This window comes from Rhincodon typus, chromosome 8 (assembly GCF_021869965.1).
Source record: "Rhincodon typus isolate 14 chromosome 8, sRhiTyp1.1, whole genome shotgun sequence".
Taxonomy (NCBI): domain Eukaryota; kingdom Metazoa; phylum Chordata; class Chondrichthyes; order Orectolobiformes; family Rhincodontidae; genus Rhincodon; species Rhincodon typus.
In genome coordinates, this window is record NC_063339.1 from 26791397 (window position 1) to 26803497 (window position 12101).

The 12101-nt window shown below is 40.8% G+C and overlaps 1 protein-coding gene across 3 annotated transcripts in view; it reads right to left on the minus strand.

The window, feature by feature from the left end:
* Window positions 1-12101, minus strand: part of prkcha (protein kinase C, eta, a) — a 204034-nt gene that overhangs the window by 74444 nt on the left and 117489 nt on the right. For 2 of the 3 annotated variants that reach the window (XM_048599997.1, XM_048599999.1), the window contains 3 exons: window positions 4496-4670; window positions 2104-2138; window positions 1268-1350 (listed from right to left, as the gene is read on the minus strand). In XM_048599997.1, coding sequence (XP_048455954.1) covers window positions 1268-1350; window positions 2104-2138; window positions 4496-4670 — 293 coding nt within the window. Of the gene's footprint in view, window positions 1-1267; window positions 1351-2103; window positions 2139-4495; window positions 4671-7970; window positions 8066-12101 lie in introns of those variants that run through there. The other variant, XM_048599998.1, reaches the window with a different exon arrangement.

Consider the following 12101-nt stretch of genomic DNA (forward strand, 5'->3'; position numbering starts at 1 on the left):
GCTCTACACCTTGTTATCACGGACAGGTTGTGTCAGGTCAAGGAGGCGGGGATGACAGGAAGGGTTGGTCATGGGATGAGGCCGGGGTCGGGGGAGGGGGTTGGCGGGGAGATTTTAAAACTGATGAAATCCGTGTTTAGGCCATCGGGCTGTAGGCTCCAGAGGCGGAATATGCGATGCCCAGCTTCTCAGAGCAGGAGAGGGCAGGACATGGTTGAGCCCTGTGATGGCAGCCTTTCAGGGCTGGGGGATTAGTGCCCTAGCTGGGTGTAGGGGTGCTTCCTGCTACAGGCTGCTCCACTGTAGGTGGTTTCTCCACCTTCGTGTCCCCTGTCACACCACATTTCACATTTCATATCTCCCATAGAGGTGAATGACTTTCATTTTCAATTTCTGAATGAACTTTTTGACAAAATATTTGGGTTCAAACAAATATACGACATCAATTCTGGCTGGCCTGCAACAAAGAAAAGCAGCAGCTGTACCAGGATGTTTCTGATTGACACATGGAGACAACGTTCCCATGCAAATCAGATTTTTTTTTATTTGTTTATGGGATGTTGCCCAGCTCCTAGTTGCCTTGGAGGTGGGGAGCTGCGTTCCTGAACCACTGCAATCTTTTGGATGTAGTTAACACCCACAGTGCTGTCAGGGAGGGATTTCCAGGATTTTGACACAGTGATTGTGAAAAAAAACAGCAAAACATTTCCAAGTCAGGATGGTGAGTGGCTTGGAGGGGAACTTGCAGGTGGTGGTGTTCCCAGGGTTCTGCTGCCCTTGGCCTGCAAGATGGAAGTGGATATTGGTTTTGAAGATGCTGTCTAAGGGACCTCGGTTAATTTCTGCAAAGTATCTTGGAGACAGCACAAACTGCTGCTACTGAGTGTCAGTGCTGCAGGGAATTAATATCAAACATGTTAGATGGGGTGCGAATCAAGCAAGCTGCTTTGTTGTTCTGATTTTCTTCAGTTTTGTGGGAGCTATCCTCATCCAGGTGAATGACAGTATTTCGTCACACTCCTGACTTGTGCCTTGCAGACAGGTTTTGGGGAGACAGGAGGTGAGTTACTTGCTGCAGAATTCCAAGCCTTTGACATATCACCTTGTTTAGATCTTTACCTTTCTGGTACACAGATATGTTTTGCAAATGCTGCTAAAACACAATTGGAAATCTCACACATTCAAGGTGGCACTACAAAGACATATAGACAATTATACCAGACCAAAATATTGTTAAACAAACACAGAAATTCAGTGCTGTCTGTACCTCCCCTTTTTTGTCCTTCTTTATTCTCGGGCATGCTGTGACAATTAACTGGTGACAGCGTTTGTGAACCACACACGTACACACTGTGAGATAAACATGAGCGAGGATTAATGCTATAAATCATCAGCCATTTAAATAGCAGTCTTGCCTATCACAAACAGATCCAATTCTTCATGAAAGTACTTATAATTTTTTCAGTTTTTTAAAAGCATTATGAACATTTTGTTTAGCTCAGTGAAGGTTTCACTGTTGTAAACCAGGCAATATTATTAAAGAATCACTTATCAATCATCAACCATTGAGCAGTGATGCTAAGTGACCCCAATGAGATTTATTTCTTCAAATAAAAATCTTGATATCGCGATCACTAACAGTTCTTCATTGACGAGACAGAGTGAAGATCAAATAATGAAGTGCTGTTCAACAAAACCCTCTGGATTTTAACAGATGAGAAAGGGACTTCATTTTAAACAACAAGCTTTTTCTCTAGATGCTAACCATAAGTTCCTAAATTCTCTGGAACTCAATGAGTTGATTGCCATACTCAGGTAGGTTAACACTGATCATTAGAGTTATTAACTGACTGATTTATTTCACAAATACCATGCTTTCTTATTTCAGGAATTTCAGGTCAAAGTGAAAATGAGCACAAACCCAGTTTCCTAGGCCAATCTGACAGTGGTCAGCTAAAATAAAGATATCTTTTGTTCTTAGCTGAATCTCTTATTTAGGATGAGGAACTTGACTGAAAAACTACTTTCGCATGATTACAGGTTAGGGTGCATTCTTCAACAGATGAATGTCATCAGACTCATTAAATTAAAATCAATGATTACCTTGACACTGGTATCCTTGCTTTCCAAAAATTCCCCTGCGGATAAAAAAAATGACAATCACCAGGCTGATTAGGACGAAGGCATCCATCAATGAGTTTTGTCTCAACATCTTGTCATTCTCTATTACTGCACCTGAAGGTTTCTGAAACACATTCAAGAAGGCAGCTGACTACATCTTATTCTCAAGGGCATTTACAGAGGTGGAATAAAGGCCTACTCAATAATGCTGTGGTATCATCCACTTTCCTGGCATCCTGTTGATCACCCATTTGTTGGTGGAATATCTCCTTCAGTCTGAATTCTCTTAACTGCTGCAACATTACTTTGGCAGTACGTTGACTTGTTAATCTTCTTGGTGAAGGGGTTTTCCCCCAAACGACCCCACATACCAGTGGTTTCCAAACTGGTGATCATGATCCCAAATAGGGTCACAGAAACAGTGAAATGGCTCAAAATAATTAAAATTATGTTAATCTCCTGGTGCCTCGTATAGTTTGGGAGGTGAGAAATAGCCATTCACTAGATGAACTCCCTCAATATCATACATTTTGATTGGCTGCGTTGGCTCCAACAAGGCATGCTAGGATATGACCATTGCCAACATAAATATGTCAAAGATTTGTCACAGCGAATTTGTGAACGATGAACATGGGGATGGATTTAGTATCCAGTGACAACTCGTTAACTGAGGGCTCGGGATTTTCATCACATGTTGCCATAGTTACAAGATATTTCATCTGTGAAGTTTAATCATTTGTTATGATTGCTGGGACACTGATAACTTTTGGACAATATACTTTAATTTACTGTTAAGAACTGAAAGAATGACACATCAAGGTTTCACATTTTAAGACATTTCCTGTAACAAATGACAGCACTACTAATTCAACACTAGTTTTATCAGCGACTTACATTTCAAAGAACAAAATGGAATATGCCATTCTTATTTTTAACACAACCAGGAAAGGCCACAATCAGGCACATGTTACAATGTCCTTTAGGATGACATTCAGTCTAAAATAAATGACTCCCAAGAGCTTACTTCAGAAATTTTCTTTTGACAGATTATCTCTAAATCAGTCTTCGAATGTGGAAATTTTCCTGAAGACTTCTCATTCTAGTTATAGCCAGGCAAAGATTTCACCCTCACTTCAACTCGCCACAAATTTGTTCTTCCCAATCTCAGTGCCAGCTTCTGCCCATGTTCTACTGCAGAGAACTAGAGACTTTCAACCTCCAAATGTTCTCTCTCTCTCTGTCTTTCCCCTAAACCTGGTAAACCATTTCAATTCTGACAGTGATATTTTGGGAAAGAATATCATAATGGTTTCCTCTGAACTTCCTATCCCAAAACACATCATAATGGCACCATGGGAAATCACATGGGTAAAGATACTGATCATCTGTCCAAAGATTCCAATTTTCAATCATGGAATTAAATGGACAGTTTAAATTACAACTACTTAGAACCTGACATTCTCAACACTGTTCCCTTGGGGGCTCACAGTCTAAAGTAAAAGGTAAAGTCACCATAGTCCTACCAGACCATAGGGCTGTTTCCTCATTAGAGAGAGACAACTGGTTGTGTTTAACAAGAGAGTCACCACACCTTAATCAAGGCGAGAGATTGAGAAGGAGAGTTGAGAGTTATTCATGGTAACCTCAGTCAGGAATTGAACCCCCACTGTTGTTGTCACTTGCATCATAAACCAGGTATTCAGCCAGCTGAGCTAACTTACCCCCAACTCTAGGCTGTTGCCATTGCACCTGCTTCCTAGTAAAACAATCTGAGGTCCCTTTAATCTCTAACAATCGTATTATTTAAGCACATTGTCTGGCAGACTCCAGAGCAGGTCACGCAACCCCCTTCGTTTTACTACAACTGAAGGGCACGATCCTAAAACATAAACACAATCTAATTAGCCTCAAGTATCAATTTATGTAATGAATGATGCTAGGCTGCTTTATTGCTGTTTTGTTTTTTTTGGCATATGAGGTCTCATTAACTTTTAGTTTGGTAAGTGCTGCCCTAGGCCATAGCTATCTGGTCAATTAAAGCACTACATAAATCTCCATTTAATTTCAAATGACATAATGATTAACTATTTTGTCTTTCAAAGTGTTTACAAAAGATAAACTATATTTGTAACACAGGAAAATGCAACAGCGAATAAACTTCAACATCAAGGATATTTATTTGCCCAAGAGCATGAGGTAATGAGTGGATGAACACCCTTATAAGGTCACTGGAAGACAGTCCTTCATTTTCCTGTGTTAAAAATGTCACAGATGTAGGTGCCTTGACAAGTGTTTCATTTTTAAGGATTGTAACATTTAAACAGAAAGCACAATTTTTTTTTAATGCCTGTAACTTAATACAGGAGCTTCCTACCATATGAATTCTCTGCAGTGAGAGCAGTATGTGGGTTGGCGCAGATACGTGGCCATGAACTTATGATTGTTGACCTGGTGAATCTTTCGCCGCATTGCTCCTTGGCGTTTTCTAGAAAATATGCGCTCCTTGAATGCTCGTTCATTTGAATTGCATTGGACTTGCTCCTCAGGATCTAAGAAGAAATTGTACAATTTATTAATAAAAAGGAACATCAAATTTTAAAATCAGCACATTTTTTAGTTGCCCCAACTGGGGTGTGCAATTGCACCAGGCAAGTGGGGGGCATTATAGATCAGAATAAGCCAGGCATATCCGCAACATCACTGCCACTAACATTAAAGCTCATCCTGCAGCAGTTTTGCACTCACCTTTCTCGATGACTTCATTTGAAAGCTACTCTACATTTGGCAGCTTTTGTCGAACTTAGACAAAAGTGCATCTGATTTATTTTTATCAGGCTGCAACATGACTCGAGAATCATTTTTGCTACTAGTCCAGGCTATTTTGGAAACCTCATGCAGATCTCTTCAAAGTATGGCTATTAATCAATGACTATTAATTAAATGACCCTCTTTAAACTATTGGTATCATGTTTCACAAGGTGGCTCTCAAGGGCTCTGAAGGAGCACATTAAGAGAAATGTATTTGGCAAAATAAAACTGCTTACAAACATGGAACAATCATTACACTGTTTTCCTGACTCTTGCCCTTTCGAATTAGATAAAAAATTGCCAAAAAACTTCTCATTGAGTTGATGGTCTTGAAATACTTTTGCCAGTTTAAAGCAGATCTACCCCCACAACCAGAGAATGATCTGCAAGATTGGAGCTTCCTGTTTGCAGAGACTGCAACTGTATGCTTGGTTGCTGGTACATTGTGACATTTCTTTCACTGGAGAGCAAGTGAAGGAAGAGGATATCATGGCAAAATGAAGGTGACTTGCTTTCATTGCTGTAGTTAAGTATTTCCTGATCAAGCTGTTCAGAGATGTTATGACACCTCTGGAGCAGATGGGATTTAAAATTGGGTCACCTGGGTCAGAGGTAGGGACTCTACCACTGCACCACAACAGCCCTTATTGCAGTACCTAAAATAGTCCTTTGGAACAAAGTGCCTGTAGCTTTGATAGGTTCATCACCAACACACATGACAACTCCATGGTCCACGTCAACCCAGAAAACTTGGCAAATCTAATGAATGGCCTTAAAAAAATTGGCTGTGTGAGAAAAGCTGATATTTCAAGAAACAACTGAGAAATAGTCCTGAAGAAAAGTCTCTGACTAAGGTTCCTACTCCAGGGAACAGCCAAATAGATTAAATTTCCTTTTGTTGGTTTGGAATGAAGGAATTTGATTTGGTGTTTTGCAATCTCAATCTGTGATTCTGTTTATTTTTGTGTGAAACCCAATAATATCACATGATCCATCATGTGAATTATAAATGGGAAAGTAGTGAGAAATGAATCGTCTCTACTTAAGGTGCAATCTAATGAAAAACATCAAACATTTTTTTGCTGTGGTTTGTTTACAAATTTTTGAAAGGCACTTGCACTCTTGTGGTAAAGCAACCTATTTTTCAGCGATTTCTGGAAGCATGAACTTTCTGAGATTGCTTTCTGGTTCTTTTTAATACACTACATTTCTTTTCCTTGAGCTTTGTCTGCTCCACATCAATGAGCTGGCAAACTGACTTCAAAAATAAAGATGAATTGACACGTTGCTAACTGAAATCAATAACTCACAAGAAATGGTGCAAATTGTATTGACACCAGAACCGGTTTTCTATAAATAACGCTTTTTTTTCCCATTAAGTTTAATAATAGAGGAAGGTGGTAGAGCAAACAGGATGGCCCTGTGATGATATTGTGAATCTTATGACTTGCAATCACTAAGGAGCAAATTCCCTCAATGGTTCTTTGCATCTAAATTTGATGCACTCATTTACAGATGATGATAAACGTTCACAAGCTAGGAGGCACCTTTACCACTTAAATTTTAGTCAGAGAGGCAGTTGCACTTAAACCAGCCAGTGCAATTTAATCTGACCTGAAAACTAAGCTTGTCAGAGCGGTTGAGAATTTATCTAAATCACATCAAACACAGTTCCCTTTCCTTAAAAAAATCAAAATTATAAGTAAGGTATTTTATTTACATTTCCCATTATTGCGTTTTGGTTCTGTATTTCAAGGACAGAGTACTCATTCCCTACTGACCAGAAACCATTCTCGGTTTCCTTTCTCCAGACGAACAATTCACCAGCTTGGTAGGTATTGTGTATTAACCTCTCACTCGCATGAGCTGTACTAGACAAAACTAATTCAGTAAAATTCATTAAGTATACCATTCATTTCGTTAAATGTACCGCTTCATAAACCTCACAAAGGTACAGCAAGAGAAGCAAGAAACAATTAGTGATTGGAGCTGCACAAATGTTTTTAAAACTGTACATTTGTTTTTTGAACTGATTTTATTTATTATTATGTTGATGCTATTGCCTGCCTCCATGGTCTCTAGAATCTTTGCTTTCAATTGTCTCCCTCACATTATTAATTTACAAACACATTAAATAGATGGGCAGGAAATGACTGGTTGGCCCATGAAGCCTGTCCCACGCTCAGCCTTATGCTAGATTCCTCCCTGGCCCATCGTGGGCATGTAATCTTCTGGGACAGGCAAAGAAACAGGAAAGCCCTAGAAGGAAATAATGTCTGACAGAATTTCTCCCTCATTTTATTAGTCACCGAAGCAGTCCAGGATACAACACAGACTGAGTGTTTTGAGGGCTATTGCTCACCCATCTGCCACCCCCAACTTCGGGAACCCTCTGGGAGACTGCTAGGTACGTGAGGAGTCCCTCTTAACATTGCTACAATTCTAATGTGATGGTGGTGGGGGGGTGGGGGGGGAGGAGGGGGGAGGTGGTGGCAAGGTGGTTCTTAGTAGGGCAGTTAATTACTTCAGTTGCCTCTCCATTGGGCAGCTGCACTACTGAGTTTCTCAACACAGGTAAAAGCCATGGGAGTAGGAAGCCATTGCACTCCCCATATCACCAACCCATTTGTATGTCATATTATCTGCCTCTCAGATACCTCCAAATAGTGAATAAAACTTAATCTGTTACCTCCCCAAAGAGTGTCAAGCTGATAATGCCACAAACATTATGCTTTGGAGGCTTCCATTTCTGCACATATATTACAACATTGTGTAGGTAGCAAATAACACAAAATATAGTTAAGTAGCAACAAACTGTAGAGATTGTTCGACTATGGCATGGGCACATGAAGGAAGCTGATAAACATGTCCCAATGATGTTTTATGTAGATAGTTGGTTATCAGGGTACCACACGTTGCCCCTTTTCATGAATAAAAAAGACAAGGCAACATTTAGGGCAAGATACTATGTTAGAGTACGCTGACAAAAGTCGTCTTCAGAATTACCAACTTGTCTTTTCTAGTTACAATTTTTGACTGACCTGTTGTGCACTTCCAATGTTTCTTGAATTTATTTTTGATATCTGTCAAATCGACACATAATTGGAGGGGCCCCATCTCCAGTGGTAATGTGAGAATCCTTACCAATCCTCTTGAAATGAATGCGAAACATAGTTGGAGGATGTGGAAATGAAAGATTATTTTGGTTGTTGAACTTCATTGGTTTGTATTTGCTGCCCAGCACAAACAGAAACCAAAAACTCTTCTGCACATGTGCAGAGGAGGCTCATAAGGTTACACATTTTCTCTTGCATGCAATAAATTATCATCAAGATGATGGTGTAATGGCTAGATTACTGGGCTAGTAATTCAGAGAATGGGAGTTCAAATCTCATCATGAGAATTTGTGGGTTTGAATTCAGTTTAAAATCCATAACTAACAAGTCAGGAATAAAAAATATCTATGAAGTTGTTGGATGGACATTGAATGCCCAATTGGCTCATTAGTTTAGGCAAGGGACACGCTGACTTTACCCAGTCTGCCACAGTTGTGGATGACTCCATTCCCATGCCAACATTGTTGATCTTCGCACTGCAGTGAATTGTTAGTCTACAGCCTACAGGCTTGGGAGCAAAAGACATTGTGTTGCTTCAATTAGTTATACATGCCCTCACCACATAGTGGTTCAATAAAAAAAAGCCTACTGTAACTAGAAATGGGCAATAAATGCCAATCTTGCCAACAGCATCTTTTCTTTATTCTTTCCTGGGTTCTGAACCCTAAACAGAATGAGACAAAGGGGAAGGTTGAGGCGAGTGCAGAAGTTACAGACAGCAAGTTCAATAGGCCAGGTAGGCAAAAGCGCGGCAGGGAAGACGATGAATTAAACTGCATTTATTTCAATGCAAGAGGCCTGACAGGTAAGGCAGATGAACTCTGGGCATGGATAAGAATATGGGACTAGGATATCATAGATATTTCAGAAACATGGCTGAGGGAGGATAGAAGTGGCAGCAGTTCTGGGTTACAGATGCTAGGGGAAGGATAGAAGGGGAGGCTGCAGAGGAGCGGGAGTGGCATTTTTAATTAGGGAAAACATCATGGCGGTACTTAGAGAAGATATACCTGAGGGAAGCTATATGGATGGAACTGAAAAATAAGGAGTTGATCACTGATGGGATTGTATTATAGGCCCTCCAACAGACAGTGGGAAATTGAGGAGCAATATGTTGGGAGATCACAGATAGCTGAAAGAATAGTAGGGTTGTAACAGTAGGGATTTTAACTTACCAAACATAAGACTGGGACTGCCATGGTGTTGAGGGCTTGAATAGGGAGGAATTTGTTAAGTGTACTCAGGAAAATTTTCTCAATCAATATATAGATGGCCCAATTGGAAAAGGGGTAAAATTTGATCTCCTGTTGAGAAATAAGGCAGAGCAAGTGACTGAGATGTCAGTGAGGGAGAACATTGGAACCGGAGACCATAATTGTATTAGTTTTAAAGTAGTTGTGGAAAAGGATAGACCTGGTCCACAAGTTTAAGTTCTAAACTGGGGTAAGGTCAATGTTGACAGTCTTAGACACAAACTTTTAAAAGTTGATTGGGGGAAGCCATTTGCAGGTAAAAGGGACATCTGGCAAGTGGGAGGCAGTCAAAAGCAAGTTAGTGAGGGTTTAGGGCCAACATGTTCTTGTTAGTGTGAAGGGCAAGGCTGGCAGGAGAAGGGAACTCTGGATGACTAGAGATATTGAGGCCCTGGTCAAGAAAAAGAAGGGAGTAAATGTCAAGTATAGGGAGTGAATCCCTTGGGAAGTATGGGGACGTAGGAGTACAAATAAGAGGGAAATTAGAAGAGCAGAAAGAGAACATGAGATAGTTTTGGCAGATAAGGTAAAAGTAGAATCCAAAGAAATTCCACAACTATATTGAGGGAAAAAGAATAACCAGGGAGAGAATAGGACCCCTTAAAGATCAATGAGATTATTTATGTATGGAATCACAGGAGATGGGTGAGAGCTTTAATGAATATTTCTCGTCAGTATTTAGAGTGGGAAAGACATGGAAGCTCGGTAACTTGGGGAAATAAATACTGATGTCTTGAAAAGAGTCCACATTACAGAAGAGGAGGTGCTGGAGGTCTTAAAATACATAAAGGTAGATGAATCCTGAGACGTGATCAAGTGTATCCCAGGACACTGTGGGAAGCTGGGGATGAAAATGCAGGGCCTTTAGTGAAGATATTTGTATCATTGACAACCACGGGTGATGTGCCAGAAGACTGGAGGGATGGCTAATGTAGTACCATTATTTAAGAAAGGCTGCAAGGAAAGACCAGGGAACTACAGACCAGTGAGCCTAACGTGAGTGCTGGGTAAGTTGTTGGAAGGGATTCTGAGAGACAGGATCTACATGCATTTGGAAAGGCAAGGACTGATTAGGGATAGTCAGCATAGCTTTGTGTGGGGAATCATGGCTCACAAATTTGATTGAGTTTTTAGAAGGGGTGACCAAGAAGATAGATAGATGGATTTTAGCAAGACCTTTGAAAGATTTTGCACAGTAGACTGGTTAGTAAGCTTCGATCACATGGGATCTAAGGACAGCTAGCCAATTAGATACAAAATTGGTTTGACGGTAGGAAACAGAATGTGATGGTAGAGGGTTGTTGTTCAGACTGGAGGCCTGTGATCAGCCATGTGCCACAAGGATTGGTACTAGGTCCACTGTTGTTTGTGATTTATATACGTGATTTGGATGAGAAAATAGGAGGCATGGTTAGTAAGTTTGCGGATGACTCCAGAATTGGTGTTACAGTGGACGGTGAAGAAGGTTATCTAAGAGCACAACAGGGCCTTGATCAACTGAGGCAGTGGGCCAAGGAATGGGAGATGGAGATTAATGCAGATAAATGTGGGATGTTGCATTTTGATAAGACAAACCAGGGCAGACTTATACAGTGAATGGTAAGGCCCTGAGGAGTGATGTCAAACAGAGAGACCTAGAGCAATTGGTGCATAGTTCCTTGAACTCAGTGTTTGGCACGCTTGTCTTCATTGGACAGAGCATTGAGTACAGGAGTTGGCACATCATATTACAGCTGTATAAGACGTTGGTAAGGCCACATTTGGAGTACTGCATACAATTCTGGTCACCCTGCTATAGGAAGGATGTTATTAAACAGGAAAGTGTGCAAAAAATATTTACAAGGATGTTATCAAGACTGGAAAGTTTGAGTAAAAAGAGGTTGGATAGGCTGGGACTTTTTTCCTGGAGCATAGGAGGTTGAGAAATTTATAAAATCATGAAGGGCATAGATAAAGTGAATAGCCAATGTCTTTTTCCCAGAGCAAGGGAGTCCAAAACTAGAGGGTATATGTTTAGGCTAAGTGCGGAAAGATTTTAAATGAGACCTAAGGGGCAAACTTTTCACACAGAGGGTGGTGCATGTATGGAATGAACTGCCAGAGGAAGTGGTGAAGGGAGGTACAATTATAATATTTAAAAGATATTTAAGGTTCTTGCGAAGATTTGTAGCTTGGGTTGTGGATGAAGTTGTTGGCTTGCTCACCGAGCCGGCTGGTTATCGTACAGACGTTTCATCACCGTGCTCGGTAACATCATCAGTGCGGCCTCTGATGAAGCGATGTTGTTCTAGTCCGCTTGGTATTTATATGATTCAGTCTGTTAAGTTGGGCTGTGTCATTTCCGGTTCTGTTCTACATGGGTTTAGAACATAGAACATAGATCAGTACAGCACAGTACAGGCCCTTCGGTCCACGATGTTGTGCCAAACTTTTACACTAATCCTAAGGTCTATCTAACCTCCACCCCTACCTTATACTATCATCCATATGCCTATCTAATAGCCGCTTAAATGCCCCTAATGAGGCCGACTCCACTACCCTCTCCGGCAATGCATCCCACGCCCCTACCACTGTCTGAGTAAAGGACCTACCTCTGACGTCTCCCCTATATCTACCTCCACTCACTTTAAAACTATGCCCCCTCGTAATAGCTACCTCCACCCGAGGAAAATGTCTCTAGCTGTCTACTCTATCTATACCTCTGATCACCTTGTACACCCCTATCAAGTCACCTCTCATCTTTTGTCGTTTGAAAGAGAAAAGCCCTAGCTCTCTCAACCTTTCCTCGTAAGACCTTCCCTCC